The sequence below is a fragment of the Bicyclus anynana genome, chromosome 14, assembly GCF_947172395.1.
Source record: "Bicyclus anynana chromosome 14, ilBicAnyn1.1, whole genome shotgun sequence".
NCBI classification, from domain to species: domain Eukaryota; kingdom Metazoa; phylum Arthropoda; class Insecta; order Lepidoptera; family Nymphalidae; genus Bicyclus; species Bicyclus anynana.
Genome location: NC_069096.1, coordinates 8,794,649 through 8,815,629, shown reverse-complemented (window position 1 = coordinate 8,815,629; position 20,981 = coordinate 8,794,649). Strand labels below are relative to the sequence as shown.

Here is a 20,981-nt window from a genome sequence, read left to right as displayed (position 1 = left end):
GCATACCGATGAAACAGCAGGGAATATTTTTTTTCTGTAACTTTGTAATTGTTAATGACCGCGACTAATGGATTGACCCCTGTTGATAATAAATGTTTAAAATTTCGGACTTCTTCTGAACATTTTGAAAAGTGGAATTTGATGTGACTTCCACCTTTGTAACTTGTAGCCAATTGGCAACAATAATAAAATAGTTTAATGATAGTCGGTTATCAAAAAATATAGAAGTGTGGCGTGGCGAGTCTTGGAAATTTAAAATTAGTTCCCCGTTTCAAAATTAGTTAGGGGGTTCAACTAATGAAGGGTAAAGATTTTTTTTTATTCTCTACAGGTTAGCCCTTGACTACAATCCCACCTGATGGTAAGTGATGATGCAATCTAAGATGAAAGTGGGCTAACTTGTTAAGAGTAGGATGAAATCCACAGTCCTTTCGGTTTCTACACAACATCGTACCGGAACGCTAAATCGCTTGGCGGTACGTCTTTGTCGGTAGGGTAGTAACTAGCCACGGCCGAAGCCTCTCACCAGACAGACCTGGACCAATTAAGAAAACCTCAATCGGCTCAGCCGGGAATCGAACCCAGGACCTCCGTCTTGTATTGTGGCAGAATTCACACACGCAGATAATTAAAAAAAATACAGAAAATATGCAGGTAAATCCACCGTGCATACCACTGCGCCACGGAGGCCGTAAAAAAACAAAAATGCTCTCATAAAATTAATATCACAATGACTTAACTTATGTAGGGTGTTTCCAACTTTAAGGCACACGCTTAAAAACGTTAAATTAAGTGACAGTAATTTTTGCTTTTACACGTAAGGGGCCCCTGTAGCCCCGTATCATTGATACGGTGGTAGCTACGCCCCTGGTTCGGAGCCCCTTAGCTGACTGGAATACTGGTTGGTACAGCTTTGATGGTAAAATGGCAGCTATCAAAGTCCATCACAGAACTTTATTTATTTTTTAATTTTCGAGGCGTATATTCGCACCGCCAGACAGATCGTGAACAAAATCTTTTGATCTCGCTGTCAGTTTACGAGCCATATTTTTATGGCAAACTACATCCCGAGATAATTTTTTGAAATTAGCTTTTCTTATTAAAAGTAACTTCATCTTTGCTATTTATATCTAAAGACTGAATGTTTATGTGTTTTTTTTTTGGTCAGTGTCCGGATTATGGTACAAAGTCATTTGGTTTATTTTTCATACCTAACTATTTGTTTTCGTAAGCACCGAACTTTTAATTGAAAGCGATCGTAACCAATTGGTAGGTCTACTTTTAGTTTATGATTAAAAATGGTCGCCCGGAAAGTATTCCCCATATACATTATAATCAACAAAGCAATCATCATCATCATCATGATTATTAATCCATATTCGGCTCACTGCTGAGCTTGAGTCTTCTCTCGGAATGAGAGGGGTTAGCCCAAAAATCCACCACGCTAGCCCGATGCGGATTTTCAGACTTCACACACGCAAAGAATAAAAAAAATTGCAGAAAATATGCAGGTTTCCTCATGATCTTTTTCCTTCATCGTTTAAGACACGTGATAATTGTCCTATGATCCCGGACCGGATTCAAACCTACACCCTCTGGAATCGGAGGCAGAGGTCATATCCACTGGGCTATCACGGCTCAGCAACAACAAAGCAATACAAAATACTAATTATATCAGAACGTCGCCGTCTGGACGCCGATCCTCTTCGTATAACACTTGATCCAATCAACCCGATTGGAGGGATCAGGGAGGTCTAACGTGCCCCCCACCCGCGGACTACTTGCAATCAATTCATCGCACGTCATGTTTTTATGAGCTATTGAATTGCACGGAGAAAGTGTTGATGTACCTTTATATGTACATGTGAAATTGCTAATGCCTCCAGCTTCATATTTATCAAGGCTTAGATGGATTTATTCGACTTAACGTCTTATTTATTAGTCTTGGAGAATTAACGACTCAGTTATCGCGAAATTGCGTAAGATGGTGTAGTACAGGTTTATTTATGCTTCTCACTTAATATTGCTTTTTAAAAAGAATATTTGCCAACTCTTTTAAATATAACTAATATCCCCGTTCCCCTCCAAATAGTCGGAATGACTATGTTAGGAGTGAAAAGGATAATAGTTCAGTTCAGTACCTCTCAGGGGTGATCTCGACCTAGAAGGAGGAGGAGACTCTTAATTTACCTTTATTGTAATTTAATTTGTGTCTTTGTATTGTTGCAGCTCCAGATATCGTCCAAGAAGACAGCCCGGTTGTAATTACAACCAATGATGACGAGGAACTTAGTATGAGACGTAAGCAATTTATTTTACGTCTTTTTTTAAAGAACAATAATCATGAATAAATTGATATTCGACTTCAGTGGTTACTATAACGATCACAAGGGTACAATGACTGAGTCAGGGTACTGAGGGCATGAGGTCCACAAACCCTATCGTCCATAGTCGAGATCTGAGTCTCTCAGGAAACGCCCATAGATATCGCACCCTCCTTTTTTTGATCGAAATGTGGGACTCTCTTCCATGAAAAGCTTTTGTGAATACAGGAATACCCTTGCAAAGCGGTGCTTTCCACATCAGGAGCAAATCCACAATCAGAAAAAGCTCATTTTTAATAAGGGTATTTTTCATGGTTAAATTTTATTTCCAGACTTTGGAGCTTTGCTAACTGGTCGTTCACCTTTATGCATAAGGCGGGATGATATGACTGGGGTGCCTGTGGCTTCTGGCGTTGCGACTGCACGCTTCACGTTCCGACGCCGCCATCTATTTTGGTCTGTCTTACTCGGCCCGTCCATGGTCGTTCAACCCCGTGCTTTGGCCTTCCTAGACCGAGGCGGACGTATGCTCCTTGAACATCCTTTAAAAAGAGCCCCCGGGATCCACGCCACTTACGAGGAAAAGACCGATAAGGTAATTGGATTGCGAGTCGCTTGTTGTTTATCTCAATCAAGTTTGCTCGTTTTGTTTGCTCAATGAATTGCCTTGTTTACAGCTGTGTGGCGTCTGGCGTCGAGTTCCCAGAGAGTACAAGCGTTTATTGAGAGAAGGCTCTTTGTATGTGGCATTGATTTGGGGTGACGAAAGGAACAACTCAATGGATAGCGCGCTTAGCGGCAGAATAAACAGGTAAGAGATAACGTGTGTTTAATTTGTGATGTTATTAATCTACCCGTGAGTATATTCCGAGAACGAGGATATCAAGTGGGTTGCAGAGAGCCGCTGATGATGGCGGCTCGAGACCGTTGTGCTTGGAAGTCAATACAAGAGTCCACCAGTGGTAGACTATCAGCTGATAATGATGAGTATTTTCAGATGATCTGATCGAAATTACCTGATTGATTGATCACCTCTGAAATATTGAAAGAAATTCCCAAGAATTAAGTTCATAACTATTTTATTACTATTACTAGCCACCCGCCCCGGCTTCGCACGGGTACAATGCTGATACTAACGCGCTATTTATAGGCACCCTCCCGCTACTCCTAATAACGAATTTCTAACTATTATTAATCATTTCAATTTTTCGCGTGCAATAAACATCTCGTTAGAACATTAAACAATTTATATTTAAAGCCTAATGATTAGTCTTTTACAACAGACAATGGAATCACTAATGGAATAAGAAAGTTAAAATATATAGAAGGGTATATAGAACACCACAAAACATTCGTTAATGAAAACCAAAACAGGCTTCATAATCTTTAGTATATATAGCAGCGATATCCAAATGAATTCTGTGTAAACACGAACACAGATTTTATTGATACAGTTGCAAATATCTGGGTAACGGCGTTCTAAAGGTTAAATATCTATGCGCGTCAGGCGCGACTGTAACAAACCGAGAAAATAATCATAAACTACACTTTATATGACCACTTTCATAAAGCGTAATGTAACTTTATATGCACCAACGTTTCCGATGCATTACAATCGCATGCATTACTTCTATACGGCCCATTTGCGTCTTAGGTAACCTACACACGCTCCTTCAATTGCTTTTATTTACCGCTACTGCCAATCTTCCCGATTAAACTGTATGCGCAAGAGACTATTCAGATGATAACGGGTTTTAATTCAAACTAGCAACCCGCCCTTGCTTTTTATTAATATTTTTTTTATTCTTTACAAGTGAGCCCTTAACTACAACCTGATGGTAAGTGATGATGCAATCTAAGATAGAAACGGGCTAACATGTTAGGAAGAAGAAAATCCACACCTCTTTTGGTTTCTATACGACATCGTGCCGGAACGCTAAATCGCTTGGCGGTACATCTTTGTCTGTAGGGTGGTAACTAACCACGGCCGAAGCCTCCTAATACTAATATTATGATCAGTCAATACTACAGTATAATATCTTTGAAGCACACCCCGCGTTCGCCGTCCGTTACATATAAACCTCCTTCCTTACTTCTTCCTTCTTTCTTCCTTCTTCCTTCCTTCTTGAATCTTACTACTGCTGTAAAGTGCAATAAAATCCGTTGAATAGTTTGAAAGATCTGTGCGAACAGACAGCGGATGCGACTCCGTTTTATACTATGTAATGATTATGAGCAACAAGATATTGTTTTTAAATTATTGAAAGGATTCAGAGTCGTAGTCATGTAGGTAACCTAAACCTAACGGTAATTGTGCGTAAGTGACGGCTATCTGATAACGTGGCGCCAAAATTAATAATATCTACCTACCTTATACCTACTTTTCTACCTAATTTTCTTCTGAAACATGTTTCAAGGTATTTTCATGTCATATTTACTGGTTGTGTATAAATACTTAGCAGTTTTATGTTTCCTGGCCTAAATTCAAACCAGATATAGTTCTCTGAAGCACACACCTTTATGGTAAGAGATTGCGAATGCCAGACTTTCGTTATTTTGTAAAGATAACGAAGTCAGTATGTGCTCCTCTTCCTATGGCACTTCATAGATGCGAGAATATTGCCTACCCTGAGGACCCATTACAAACTTGCATTAGAGCAGGATTTTCACGTTTTGTACAATTTTCAAGTATAGTGCCTACCCTGGTTTACAACCTTATGCACGCCACTCTATTCCTACTACAGTTTTAGGAAGTTGGTAGACACCTATGGAGCTTAGACCATGGTGCTTTGGAAGGTAACTAAACGTCTTTAACCTCGAAAAACTACGATTTGTACGTGAGCGATTGATGGTCTGTACCAATTCAAATCTGGTAACTCTGAAGGCAATGCAATTTGGACCATCGTCATCAACCCATATTCGGCTCACTGCTGAGCTCGAGTCTCCTCTCAGAATGAGAGGGGTTAGGCCAATAGTCCACCACGCTGGCCCAATGCGGATTGGCAGACTTCACACACGCAGAGAATTAAGATAATTCTCTGGTATGCAGGTTTCCTCACGATGTTTTCCTTCACCGATTGATATTTAATTTCTTAAAATGCATACAACTGAAAAGTTGGAGGTGCATGCCCCAGACCAGATTCGAACCCACACCCTCCAGAATCGGAGGCAGAGGTCACATCCACTGGGCTATCACGGCTCATGGGCCACTGGGCAATCATGTAATTTGGACCATGGTAGGTCCAAATTACATGATTGCCTATAGGTATTCAACGTAATACGACTGACTTACAGCTTCTATAACCACGTAGGTCTAGTCAACATAGGCTTTCGCTGTATTATTTCCGTTCAAAGCTCAATTTATGATTTAAACGTTTCTTTATACTTTCTTCGTGTTATAGACTTTTTTTTTAAATAGTATTTGTCATATCTTTTTTTTTAAATTCCCATTGTCCTCCAATTATCAGGAAAGACTATATTAGGAGTGGGTACGACAATAGTCCAGCGGGCTGGGACCGAACCACCACCTCTCGGCGATGAGTCCATTACCGTTGGGCTATTGAGGCATTACTAGGTATACAATAAAGATTGGCCTTGAAACATTATTCCAAGGATGTTTCGAGTGGCCTCATTGTTCGTATTAAATTAGCCGTATGATTAATAACGGAAACTCACCCGACTTGGTTTGATGTATGGATAGGTGAGGTGACGTATCGAACCGGCGCGCCATTTGGTGTGGAAACTTACTTGATTGATTGAGGCCAGACATCCCAATACGAGAGGGGATATGGGGCTTTGACCCACCACGCTATTCGATGTGGATTAGCGATACACACAGTATAAAAGTGAATAAATATGACCTAACAAATGAACTAACTAAAAATTACTATGTAGTTGGTCTGTACGCTGTAGAAGTAGGTGCGAGAGGATTACCATCAAAATCTCTCTATAACTTGCTTCTATATTAGAACGTATATGAGAACGGGTATCTAAAGGTGCTATAATCGGATCTTACCAAATTTGGCTAGGCATAGGAAGAACAACACGAGCGGAGGAGGGGAGTGTTAATTAGTTGTCAAGGAATTACTTAATCCTACGTCCTTTGGCCACAAGTTTAGGATTCTCTGCTCGGAGTTTTTTTCTCTACCACGCGATGGACCCGGCATATTCGTATAATGATGATTTTCAATAATATGCCGGTCATTACCATTTCAGCTGGAAATGATAATGACCGTGATCAATTTAACGTTTATTGGCTTAAAGCGCTCCTTGAGGAACTGGGATAATAACACTATCAACTTCCCATCTGGCTGTGAACTTTTTTCTTAAAAATAGTCCAAACCAGGACTCAAATACACTTACTTTCGAAGCCAGATAGATTAAGCACTACGACATAGGTATTACCTATAGTCGGTATATATTATTATTTATTACTATTATATGCCACAATTACATAAACGTGCTTGAAACGTATGTTATTTATCATAACATGCGTTTTCAATGTCAGTATCTACTCGAATATAATTGTCGTATCCAGAACTTTCTCGATAAAGTATTATTTTTCAGAATAAATAATATGAATATACTTACTAACTTTATTGCGGTATCTCTAAATATTTACAAATTATCAATTATTTGTATAAAACTTGAGGATCAGGTCAAACTTTACTTTGACTTATGTGCACTTATTTCTTCCCTACCTGTAACGTAAGACCTACCCTACCATACCCCTACCTACTCCTACACTATCCTAAAGCTATCCTATCTTTCAAGTTGGATAACACTGCACGAGTTGTGCAAAGTTGATTAAAATTTACTTCAGTAGTTCTTGAGCCTATCGAGGAGAAACAACGTGACACGTAATCTATACTCATATTATAAAGCTGAAGAGTTTGTTTGTTTGATTGAACGCGATAATCTCAGCAACTACTGGTCCGATTTGAAAAATTCTTTCAGTTTTAGATAGCCCATTTATCGAGGAAGGGTATAGGCTATATTTTATCCCCGTATTACTACGGGAACGGGAACCACGCGGGTGAAACCACGCGGCGTCAGCTAGTATATGTATATATAAACTTGTTACTACTGACGCCGCGCGGTTTCACTCGCGTGGTTCCCGTTTCAATTAAACAAACAAACTCTTCAGCTTTATAATATTAGTATAGATAGATTATGGTTTTAAATTTGTTGAGAATCCCAAATGTGATATTCTTTCCAATAAACATTCCTCCCTCTTGACTTCATTACATGCCTTCGCACGGTGTCCAAGTATTTCACATACATATGCATGTATTCAAATTCCAGGTACCCAGCGCTTTCTACGGAAATGTTTACGTCTCTTCTCGAACCTGAACATGCCCCTGCCGTAACCAGCAGAGGTCCGTGCAACGACTACCGAATGCCCGGCCAGGAGGAGGGATGGTGGGGAGGTACCGCCGTGGTCACCGGCGCAACCGGCGCTGCCCCGAGTTTACACTTGGCTATCATTTACAATGGAGTTTTCATGCCAGCATCAAGAGACCAATCTGTTAGAGTGTTGTTGACGCTTCCTGAGAGAAATCAGACTATTATTGATGAGGTGAATATGAAAATGTTATACAGGGTGCTTGGGAGTATTTGCCATAACTTCAAGGAGTTGACAAGTCTACTTATAGGAGCCGAACTGCACAACTATTTTTTTTAACACGCACTTTTTTTTTTTATTATTCTTTACAAGTTAGCCCTTGACTACAATCTCACCTGATGGTAAGTGATGATGCAGTCTAAGATGGAAGCGGGCTAACTTGTTAGGAGGAGGATGAAAATCCACACCCCTTTCGGTTTCTACACGGCATCGTACCGGAACGCTAAATCGCTTGGCGGTACGTCTTTGCCGGTAGGGTGGTAACTAGCCACGGCCGAAGCCTCCCACCAGCCAGACCTGGACAAATTAAGAAAATCTCAACGTGCCCAGCCGGGGAACGAACCCAGGACCTCCGTCTTGTAAATCCACCGCGCATACCACTGCGCCACGGAGGCCGTCGAAAACTTGTATCTATCCTTGCATTTTAAAATACGTAATTGTATTGGTAAGACTGTCGATGTCGACGAGATATTACAACTGGCACTCGGTACTTCACTAGTAAGTTATTTCATGATAATTTATCAATGAATAAGTTTGGCTAGGTCATAATATAAGGATGCGATATACGGGATACAATTTAAGATCTAAGTATTTACAAAAGGAATATTTATACTCCGAAAATGTTAATTTTAAAACACATGTTCCTCACACATTTTTAATTAATTTTCCTTAAAGAATATATCTAACCCTAGAGTTATGGGAAATACTCCCGAGCACCCTGTATATTAGAGTTCAGGAAACACTTTTTATTTTAGTCATAAAATGTTTAAGCGTAGAATTTTAATAAGTTATGTCCATTTTAAGAAATTAAATATCTCGTATCTTAAACGGTGAAGGAAAACATCGTGAGGAAACCTGCACACCAGGGAATTCTCTGCGTGTGTGAAGCCTGCCAATCCGCATTCGGCCCGCGTGGTGGACTATTGGCCTAACCCCTCTTAATCTAAGTTAGAACAATGTAGGACGTGCTTGCATTCATTGAGGAAAATTGCTCTGTTATAGGCGATAATTTTCCACTAAAAATTAGGAGGCCTTTTGTTTGTAAAATTTCTATTATTAACCTGCAATAAAAAAATTGGGTACTGATAATAACAAATAACGTTTCCCAAATGTTATATAATATCTCTATTATTATGTTAATAAATAAATTAGATAAGATTTTACTAAGTCCCATGAGTGATGTAATAGTTCATTTATCAGTACGAGCATACACTCTGATACTCGAGCGTTTAATTAGAACCTTGTTTTTCAAAAATAAATTTATTGTTTTTTTAGATTAAAAACATAAATAAACCAAGCTACGAGTTGAACGTTTTAGAAGTAACAACGCCTGTATCGGCTGCGGAATTACGTTCACTGTCAAGAGGACGCCTGCAACTGTCGCTGGAAGCTATTGGGACAGTGGAAAGACGCATATCAGGGAGCGTTAGACAGCGGGCCGCTTGTGAAGTCTTCCATGCGCCATTGATGGCTGAAAGGCCCCCTGCCACTCTTGCGCCGGAGGGTCTCGCTTTGCTTTACATTGATAAAGATGGATCACTTGTCTATGATATTCAGGTATGTAGAACTTTGTAACAAATATAATTTTGAGCCCCCAATGAAGGATTGAGGTTTGTTCGTGTTGTTCGAAGATTGTATCTAATGTTGTATAGCTTGGGACATATAAGTATCGGACTTTGTACACTTATTGAAGTAATCAGACAAACTGCTTTGCACATCTTTTCATATTGAAATTAAACGCTTTTGTACTCGCACCAAAGTGCATTTCTTTGCGCACTTATACAAACAAATATTTGTGTGTATTATATCGTGTAGACAAAGTTTTACAAAGAAGAAAATTTTAATATTTTAATAGTACGATATAAAAATCACATTTCATTATACTTGAATCTTTAGCTTGTTAGTTAATCATCTTAACTATTTCTTTATTTATACTTTACTGCACAAAAAAAAACTACGAAAACTTATTATATATGCATGTGCAAAGGCGATTTTATTGAAATATGAAACTCATAAATCTTTTTTTATTGAGTAATAATTTATAGTGCGAAATATATAGCCCGGGATCCGTGGAACAAAACTAGTGATTACTATCAAGTTCATTTCCCGTAAGTTGCTTCATCTTGATAAGACGTTAAAATATTTTATTTACGAAAAATCTTAATTTTGGTAGCTAACTGGGTTACCAGGTAATAAAAAATTCTGAGTGTCGGAACGACACAATGTACCCCGCAATTTGTTGGACATTGTAGCTGTTAAGTTGTATAATAATTAAATAAGCAACAATAAAAAACACTTGGAAATTTGTTCCACGGATCGCGTACTAATATGCTAACATACCCAAAAAATCTTAATCAATTTGACACTTTCAGATAGAAAACTTAAGCATAACGGATCCTAAGATAACTCTAGTGGAAGAGCAAGGCAAACGTCATTCGCAAGTAGAAATATTGGATACCAGGATGGGTGTACTAGCTAGACCCAGTGCTCGGATCTTCCCTCCACTTTATGAGGACCAACTCGCTGTGCATATTGGCTCAGATACAGGTAAAGAAAACCGCCGACAACAGGCAAAACACACACTCAAACCATAAAGACAAGGTCTCCGCTATCCGACGTCACCAGACTAGAGCTTTTTAAGGCACCCGGACTAACACACTACTAAAACACCCTTTTTTATTGTTTACAAGTTAGCCCTTGACTACAATCTCACCTGATGGTAAGTGATGATGTAGTCTTAGATGGAAGCGGGATAACTTGTAAGGAGGAGGATGAAAATTCACACCCCTTTCGGTTTCTACACGGCATCGTACCGGAACGCTAAATCGCTTGGCGGTACGTCTTAGCGGGTAGGGTGGTAACTAAACACGGTCGAAGCCTTCCACCAGCCAGACCTGGACCAATTAAGAAAATCTCAATCTGCCCAGCCGGGGATCGAACCCAGGGCCACCGCGCATACCACTGCGCCACGGAGGCCGCCAAAATGACCCTCTAAGCCGAAGTCCGAGCCTCAGAGCCTGATGTGGTAACACGTTTAGATGAGTGGTCGCACGTGGTCACTTAAACAGACATTTAAATTTTTTTTATAAAACTTAAAATCCTTGAGAAATGCATTCATTCTATTCACGGTTTGTAACAAATAGGGGGACTAAAACAAAGACGTTTTTTTTTCTCTATTGTAAAGCACTAATTTGGTACTTCATAAAATTACGATCTAGCCTACTTATGTGACTGATTAGTAATTTAACTTTAATCTAAACTTATAATATATTATTATACTAAGATAACTTAATCTTAGTCTTTCACTAACTATTACGTCTTTAGGTCACTTTGTCCACATGATCTTCTATGTAGCACTTAACACTACCCTATCACTAGTCACTAAATACTAACTCAAATAGTTTGGTCCGTTTAAGTCTTCTCACTGTATTCGTAACGTCGAGTAGCTGGATTGCCACGATGTTTACGTGATGGACAAAGAAGTGCAACTCAACAATTGATGGTTAAGCACGGCAGTGCGCTATAGTCCGAGAGCCCACAACTGTTTTTGCCTACAGTTTTTATTATAATATTTTTTTTCAGGACCTCCCATGTTGAGAGGTCGCTTACTGTCGCGATCTTTGCCGGACGCAGCCAGTGCCGGGCCCGCGTTGCTACGGCGAACGGACGCTCGCATGCCGCCTTCTATCAACCCGGTCGCTGGTCTCGCGTGGCTAGCCGTGGATTCATTGTGCGGAATCAATTATGAGGTAACTAGCGGACGCCCGTGACTTCGTCCGCGTGGAATTTAGTTTTTCACAAATCCCTCGGGAACCATGGATTTTTACGGGATAAAAAGTAGTCTCTGTGTTCAGGCTATAATATATCTTAATACCAAATTTTAGCTAATTCCGTTCAGTAGTTGACGCGTGAAAGAGTAATAAACATTCATATCATCAAAATCATCAGTTTTCGCAAATCTCGGGAAACCATGGATTTTTTCGGGATAAAAAGTATTATAGTAGCCTTTGTGTTAATCCAGAGTAAAATCTATTTCCATTCCAAATTTCAGCTAAACCGCTTCAGTAGTAGCGGCGTTATAGGGTAACAAACATCCAAATACAAATACATACATACAAACTTTCGCGTTTATAATATTAGTAGGATCATGTTAGTTTCAGTGGCGTAACTGTAGCGAGCTCAATGGATATATTTTATAATATAATGATAACATCTAAATTCAAAATTCAGTAACGCTATTATGAATAAATATAGTGAACCGTGAACCGTGATAGCCCAGTGGATTTGACCTGCCTCCGATTCCGGAGGATGTGGTTTCGAGTCCGGTCCGAGGCATGCACCTCTCACACACATATCAGTTGTGTGCATTTTAGAAAATTAAATAACATGTGTCTCAAACGGTGAAAAAAAAGCGAGGAAACCTGCATAACAGAGAATTTTCATAATTCTCTGCGTGTTTGAAGTCTGCCAATCTGCATTGGGAAAGTAGTCTTTAGAGACACTATTACTTTTACAAAGTTGCTCTGCTATGTGCATACTTTTAATTTACACAATTGAAAAATTGACAAATACCCAATTAAATTAGAGAGACGTGAGTGATAGCCCAGTGAATATGATATATATATCTTCGATTCAGAGGAGGATGATAGTTTCAAATTCGGTCCGGTACATGCATCTCCAACTTTTTAGTTATGTGGATTTTAAGACTCAAACGGTGAAGGAAACGGTCGTGAGAAATCCTGCAGATCCTGAGATTTTTTAATTCTCTACGTGTGTGAAATCTGCCAATCCGCATTGGGCCAGCGTGGTGGAACTAACCAATCTTATTCTGAGAGGAGATTCGTGCTCAACGGTGAGCCGAATATAGGTTGTTAATGATGACAATAATTGTGAGGGAGGTGGGCGACCTTTCTATTCTGTACTAAGTCTGTTTTTAATATTTAAAGGGTAACTCGCGGGTGTGTGTTTGTATAAAAGTAAAATGTTGTTTTTTAGGTGATTGTAAATGGTTATTCCGGTGCCTGGTCTGCTTGGTTGGAGAGTCACCCTTCCGGCAGCAGTGGGCCACGGGTGCTAGCTGGGCTAGAAGGCTCGGTTCTGGAGCCTTCTCCTGCGGAGTTGGCGGCGCTTAACGCGGGTTCTGCGTATCTTAAAGTTCGAGCTTCGGATAATGACACTGAATTCTTACGCACGCGGTTACATCAGGTAAGAGTGAATTAATACTAAAGGAATGTTATGAATTATGTACAAAAATATTAGCTTAATCTTATTTAAATATTTTTCATGCTGCGAAGGTTGTGAAAATGAGGTAAGTTGTACACGAAATTGCTAAATAAATAAAAATATATTCGTAGCTAATCTTATAAAGATTGATCGCTTAAATGAGAAATTTTAACGCAAAAATAAAAAAAATAGCTAATATAACAACTTAGTAACCTTGTTATTGATACAAGCTGGGAAGAGGGTAGTTTACCAAAAGTTGTTACTAACTAGATGTTTTTTACTGTTTCCTAGTTATACAACAGAACATCAAAAATATCCTTAAAATTGTCTCATTTCGACGCTCAGAAATTTTCATTACCTGGTTACCCAGTTAGCTACCAGAATCATAAATTTTTGTAAATAAAAAAGTTGAGAGTCTCTTAAAGATGAAGCTAATTGACTTGATAGTAATCAATTGTAAAAAAATTCCACGGATCCTGGGCTTCTATTACCTACTACGAGTATAAGAAATTTCAATCTCGTATTTCCAGATAAGCGTGCCAGCATCGTGTCTTCCGTCGGGCTCCTATTCCAATGATATTGGCTCTAACAACGTACCAACGCACATGAACTCGCCGCCACCAGACAATTCGCTTTCCAACTCTGCATCTTGCTACTATGGTGGGAAATCGTATGAAGACGGCACGCAATGGATGTCTACCGAGGTACGTATGTTATAGATTTTTGAAGAGATAACATCTTAAGGGAGGGTATTTTTTTTATTCTTTACAAGTTAGCCCTTGACTACAATCTCACCTGATGGTAAGTGATGATGCAATCTAATATAGAAGCGGGCTAACTTTTTAGGAGGAGGATGAAAATCCACACCTCATCACACACATCACAGCAGAACTCTAAATCGCTTGGCGGTACGTCTTTGCGGTAGGGCGGTAACTAGCCATGGCCGAAACCTCCTACCAGCCAATGTAGTTGAAATGTCCAATATGTTGCTCAATAACCTCTTCTATCTACCATTGAAAGGACTATAGATGTAAGGCCGGTTTAAAACCAACTAAACCATTCCATTTAAAACAATAAAACCCATATAAAACCCAAAAAAACATTTTTTTAATCTTAATCGGTTTATTTACATCTTAGCCTGGACAAACAGCCAAACAGACTGTCAAAAAATAAGACAAAAATCTTCATTTTATATGAAATTAGGACAATTATATACATTTGTCCGCCTCAGTTTTGATGTACTAGTGCCCTTTCTCTAGTATAAAATATCATTGTGAAGTTTGCTTTTAATTTCCAGTCCTGTCAAATGTGTGGCTGTGCCCACGGCATGCTGCGGTGTGACCCGGTGCGGTGCCCACCAGTCTCGTGCGCCGTGCCCACGATACAGCCGCCGGGTCAATGTTGCCCTATTTGTACTAGTAAGTTCATTTGATTGTCTTTTACAGTTTTGTATATTCTTGTAAGAACAGGCGATATACCATCTACTTATCACCATCAGTATCAACCCATATTCGGCTCACTGTTGAGCGAGTTTCCCTCAGAATGAGAGGTGTCCACCATGCTGGCCCAATTGGCAGACTTCACACACGCAGAGAATTATGAAAATTCTCTGGTATGCAGGTTTAATTGCGATGTTTTTCCTTCACCGTTAATTGTACAATAATTAACTTTATATATATATTTTTATTCTTTACAAGTTAGCCCTTGACTTCAATCTCACCTGATGGTAAGTGATGATGCAATCTAAGATGGAAGCGGACTAGCTTGTTAGGAGGAGGATGAAAATCCACACCCCTTTCGGTTTCTACGCGTACCGGAACGCTAAATCGCTTGGCGGTACGTCTTTGACGGTAGGGTAACTAACCACGGCGAAAGCCCACCAATTAAGAAACTGGACCAATTAAGAAAACTTTAATCAGTCCAGCCGGGGATCGAACACAGGACCTCCGTCTTGTAAGTCCACTGCGCATACCACTGCGCCGCGAAGGCTGTCAAATTATTCGTCGTCATCAACCCATATTCGGCTCACTGCTGAGCTCGAGTCTCCTCTCAGAATGAGAGGGGTTAGGCCAATAGTCCACCACACTGGCCCAATGCGGATTGGCAGACTTCACACACGCAGAGAATGAAGATAATTCTCTGGTATGCAGGTTTCCTCACGATGTTTTCCTTCGCTGATGTCAAATCATTAACCAACTAATATTTTTTTCAAATTTCAATTACAGATTCAACCACAGCGGTATGGGACGAGTCCCACGGTTGTCATCTAGCTGGACAGTACCACGCGCCCGGGTCATCCTGGCATCCGTATCTGGTGCCAGGCGGTTACGACACCTGTGCTATATGCACATGCGAGTTCCCCACGCGTCAGGTGCGATGCCCACGAGTGAGGTGCCCACCGCTGAGGTGTGCTGAGAAGGATGCGTATAGACCAGACAAGAAGGCCTGCTGCAGAGTGTGCCCAGAGGTAACCAAGGTGCTTACAAGATTCATTACATATTACCCGACGCCTCAAATTTCATCAGCCTAGTTCCGGTGGGAATATGGGAATATATTAATGCCTATGACACTCACAAATAACGTGTCTTTTGGTAAAATAATTTTCATAATCGAGACAGATCCAAATCCAAATCCAGAGATTATATATTTCTCTATGACGTCACAAACACATAAACTCACAAACTTTACTTCTTTATAATACATATTAGTATAGATTAGCTTCCTTGGTTCATAAAACTTACAATATATTTTAAATTCCAATGTAATGGCAGGTAGGTACTTATTTTTGACTAAAATTCCTATAGGTCTTCGTCACATTTTTGGATAAACATGAAGGTCGATTAAAGACATAAAATCACAATCGATGTTAATTAGGATTTGGAATAGGAGAAACATTTAATTGGCATCACCAAATTAAATTTCTAATCTTATAGGCTTTGATAGAATTTTGATAGATTGATTTCTCAAAACTGAATTTAAAGACTGAAAGGCTAACTTTGATTCGGTTATCTTAAGAAAATCCATTATTTATATTTTCTTAGCTTTAAAAATCTAATTTAATCTAAATATAACAATATAAGAGCGAAACCGCCTGACGGTTGACTTACACAAACTTGGAGGTACTAAATTAGTAGACGTCTGTTAAGAGCGGATTTTGCGACAGGGCCGAATTAAAGAGTCGTGGGCTAGTAGTAATGAAATGAAATGAACGCTGGCCCAATGCGGATTGGCAGACTTCACACACGCAGAGAATTAAGATAATTCTCTGGTATGCAGGTTTCCTCACGATGTTTTCCTTCACCGATTGAGACACGTGATATTTAATTTCTTAAAATGCACACAACTGAAAAGTTGGAGGTGCATGCCCCGGACCGGATTCGAACCCACGCCCTCCGGAATCGGAGGCAGAGGTCATATCCACTGGGCTATCACGGTCTTAAAAATCTAATCTAATCTAAATATAAACATATAAGAGCGAAACAGCCTGACGGTTGACATACAAAAACATGGAGGTACTAAATTAGTAGACGTCTGCTAAGAACGGATTTTGCGACAGGGCCAGATTAAAGAGTCGTGGGCCATAAAGTAGTAGTGTATCATAAAGGGCAAAAATCTAAATTCATTGTAACTTCATTGTAGGTGAAGACAAAAAAGACAGAAGAAGAAACGCCAAAGGACCAGGGAGCGCCGCGCACCGCCGAAGAGATCCTCGCGGAGGGAGGCTGCAAGTTCCCAGATGGGCCTCTGCCGAACGGGAAGGAGGTGCACCCGTCCATACACTCACACGGCGAGCAGAGATGTGTCACTTGCAGGTGCAAGGTAAGCTATATGAACATATTATACTGAACTTGTTATAAAAAATATTTAGCATTATTGATAGTCTGTAGAAAAAAAAAAAGTTACGTGATCAGTGATCTAATTGGAAATTAGGGGATGCAGATTTCTGTTTCGCACTGCGAAGATATAGAAATCGTTTTCCTTTATCAAACAAGTTAAGAGCGATTTATCAGAAGAGATAGTTAAAGCAGCGGTTACTACACAAAAAGGTATTTTAACGGAGCTCTTTAACCGACGAACACGATTACAACTATATAACATTGATTCTTTAGAGATAGTTTTTATAATCGCATTAGATCGTTAATCATATACTTGGACAGAAAAGTAACGTCTAGCGTAGGTCCTATTTTTTTTTCTTTTTTTCTTATTTTTTACAAGTTAGCCCTTGACTACAATCTCACCTGATGGTAAGTGATGATGCAATCTAAGATGGAAGCGGGTTTACTTGTTAGGAGGAGGATGAAAATCCACACCCCTTTCGGTTTCTATACGGCATCGTACCGGAACGCTAAATCGCTTGGCGGTACGTCTTTGCCGGTAGGGTGGTAACTAGCCTCGGCGGAAGCCTCCCACCAGCCAGACCTAGACCAATTAAGAAAATCTCAATCGGCCCAGCCGGGGATCGAACCCAGGACCTCCGTCATGTAAATCCACCGCGCATACCACTGCGCCACGGAGGCCGTCAAAAATTCCTATACAATAATTGGTCTGAGTATGTAAACGATTGTATTGCAGGACGGCGAAGTGACGTGCATCCGCAAGCGCTGTGGGCGCGCGGCGTGCGCGCGGCGACGGCGCGGCGACGGTTGCTGCGCGTGCACGCGTCACCGTCGCCAGCGCGCGCCGCGCCTCGACGCGCCCAGCTGAGCGACGCGCGCCGCCCGTCGCCGCCCGACACAGTATTACTGAACGAGAGCCTGTGATGGCTACACCTTTTCTTATTAAAGCTGGAAGTTTGTCAGCTCATACTCCACACTGGTGGCATCATTGGCGTTAAGAATATATACCTACTAGCGGACGCCCGCTCGTTCGTTCGTTTTAAATCCCGCGGGAAACATGATTTTTTTGGGATGAAAAGTAGCCTATGTGTTAATCCAGAGTAAAATCTATTTTCATTCCAAATTTCAACCAAATCGCTTCAGTAGCCGCAGCGTAAAAGAGGAACAAACATACTTACACACTAACTTTCGCCTTTATAATATTAGTGTGATAAAGTCAAAAAGGGGCGCGCCATTTTACGGTAGGTCCTACCGTGTAGGGGGTTCGCGATAAGATTTACGTGGTTTTTTATAAATGGTGGCTAAATAATTTAGTAGGAATAAAATATTTCGAACTGTCACGCTAAGTGGTAACTCGTGCTTCTATAATTTTTAAGTATGGTAGCCAACTTTAGAGTTTGGACCATTATTTACTTTGGGAGGTAGCAGGTTTCAATGATCTAGACCTTCAACCGTCTGAGTATGTACTATATAAGATTAAGATAAAATTTTAAAGGTCTCTAATGACAGGGTGCTATGAAGCCAAGTGTCTGGCGTCTTGGGACACGAACTTTCGTATTATGCTGAGGAAAATATAAAAGAATCACTTTATACTTAGACGGCTGAAGGTTTGGATCCTTGAAACCTGCTACATCCCAAAGTAACCACAGCCCAAACTCCTTAGTTGGCTTACTTATAATAGAAGCAAGCAGACAAGCGATCAGCTTTTACAAAACTAGAAAAGTCATCACTCGAAGCATGAGCTGACAAATTACCAGCTTCTTTGAAATGAGAAAGGTCATCACTAGCTCTTAGTCTACGACTGCGCCGGAACCCCCGTCTATCCCAGACTGCTCCTAGGCTAAGTGAGTGAACGCTTCGCTCTATAGACTGATATATTTTTATGTTCTCTTGCGATTCGAATGTGTCTAGTGTACGGTGAGGCGGTCGGCCCGGGACGGAGCTCGCAATGGCGTTTGAATATTCAATTCCCACCGGTATTTTAATTGGTATTATGTCCAGAAATTTGTAGGCGCACGCGAGGTATTGGGCAGAGGACCCAATAGGCGTCGGTCGGCTCGCCCGCCCTTAAGCGGGCTACAGACCATCAGTTCTAACTGTACAGTTTTATCTAATCGATTTTTCAATCAAAATCATTAAAAATGTACAGTTCTCAGTATTGCCTAGACACGGACGTTTTAACTGAACAGTTAAAACTGCAAATAGGTCTATAGCCCGAATAACACACGAATGTGAGCGCGGTCGGAGATGTTAAAGATGTGCCATATTTTCTTAATGTAAATAATAAATTATTTAACTTTATTTTACCTATATGCATATTTATTTACAATTTTACGGCCATATTTATAAACATGGATTAATGTTTAAACCTCAATTTTCATCAAAGTAAAGTGGACCTAATCACTTATACTTAAAGTTGACTTTACTTTGAAGAATTTTGGGGATTAAATCTTAATACATATTTGTATATAAGGCCGCTAATGTATATTGTGGTGTCGTAGCGATCGTGTGTCATGTCGAAACCATCACTGTATTGTCGTCATTCGATCATCTCTATTTGTGCATTTGCTTGTAGTTTGTATATCTTTACGTAATACCACATTTTGTACATGTTACATATTCTGTACTTCTTACCGTATTTAATAAGCCTGTGTTAACTTTATTGTGTAAGTAAACGTAAGTACTCAAAAAATTTGGTACTCGTAAGTAACTTGGTTAAGTTCTATGTAGTCTTGCGAGAATCGGCCACAGCAGAATATTTTGTACATACATTATTCATACGTTCTTCTACTTATATAATTATATACTATAATAACTAATGATATTTTACGTTTAATGTTGTTTAGACCGTTAGCATGGTTGCACACCGTTAAAACGCAATTAATTATAAACATACATAATATATAGTTTACGTAATCTTGACTAGTTTTGTTTAATTATTAGGTAAACAGTTTTATAGTTACGTAATTAAGGAAGCTAGTCCAAATGTGTTGATGTGATGGATATAAATGCCATGTAGCTAGAAATATCTCTGCTTTGATTGATATTGATATATATTATATTATTTTATTATAAACATCTAAAAGTATTTCGCTTTTACGGCACAAAATTCGGGGTTTACTTGTGTGAAATATTGCCAAAAATTGAGAACTTTTATAATGTTTTTTTTTTATTTTATTTTGCGTTTGTTGTGGGATCTAGTCCATCAAAATTTGTGAATGTATTATAATGTTTATACTCACGTTATTGGCTATCGTTATTTTATGTTTTGACGTAATTAGAATATGATTCAATAAGAGCACGATTTCTTTTGGTTTTAGTACATAATCTAACAGTAGGAAGTAATCACCTATGGCTTGCGAATAACAAAACTAATAGCCATAAAGGGTACTATAAACTTGCTTGCGTTGCATTGTTTTTATTTGATAAATATTATATCTTTAGTAGCTCACTCATTGTATTCTCCCTCGTTATACAAAGGGAATGACTGTTTTATTTTTTTTCGTTCTAAATTTTACATATTTTATCATATATTTTGGCGTCCAAATTTTGTGAAATACCTAAATAATTTTGACTGGTGTAACTGGTTAAAAAAATTCTGTACAACATCATACAATTTTAGTAGGTATGCAATAAATTACCTGTGAATTCTGATTTTTTTTTATTTTTACTTTCCTATACATTCCCAAAAATACTACACAAAGTATTTTTATACTGAATTATTTTCTAATTACTATCTACAATTAAATTATTTTAAACAAAGTTTCAACTGGATTTGCTTTTAATTTATTATGTAGCTCGGCTAAAACTTATGAAATACAACGTCCGAGTATGCCCGACTAGTTTTGAACCCATACATGTTTCATAATATATGAATATGAATAACACTCACTATAATTTAAATTCTTAAACAAGGATTAGCTATGGTATAATCTCGATTTTGTATTTTAAAAATTCAAATTCAAAATTCATTTA

The 20,981-nt window shown here is 39.3% G+C and overlaps 1 protein-coding gene across 2 annotated transcripts in view; it reads left to right on the top strand.

Moving 5' to 3' along the window:
* The window catches only part of LOC112056694 (dorsal-ventral patterning protein Sog), a 168,714-nt gene extending 148,054 nt beyond the window's left edge, over positions 1-20,660 (top strand). The window contains exons 4-16 of one of the 2 annotated variants that reach the window (XM_052885291.1): positions 2,230-2,301; positions 2,657-2,919; positions 3,002-3,135; positions 7,629-7,902; positions 9,223-9,504; positions 10,320-10,494; positions 11,530-11,696; positions 12,943-13,152; positions 13,701-13,874; positions 14,468-14,588; positions 15,396-15,637; positions 16,810-16,989; positions 17,743-20,660. In XM_052885291.1, coding sequence (XP_052741251.1) covers positions 2,230-2,301; positions 2,657-2,919; positions 3,002-3,135; positions 7,629-7,902; positions 9,223-9,504; positions 10,320-10,494; positions 11,530-11,696; positions 12,943-13,152; positions 13,701-13,874; positions 14,468-14,588; positions 15,396-15,637; positions 16,810-16,989; positions 17,743-17,874 — 2,426 coding nt within the window. In that variant the 3' untranslated portion in view covers positions 17,875-20,660. Of the gene's footprint in view, positions 1-2,229; positions 2,302-2,656; positions 2,920-3,001; positions 3,136-7,628; positions 7,903-9,222; positions 9,505-10,319; positions 10,495-11,529; positions 11,697-12,942; positions 13,153-13,700; positions 13,875-14,467; positions 14,589-15,395; positions 15,647-16,809; positions 16,990-17,742 lie in introns of both variants that reach the window. The other variant, XM_052885290.1, reaches the window with a different exon arrangement.
* Positions 20,661-20,981: the final 321 nt, after the last annotated feature.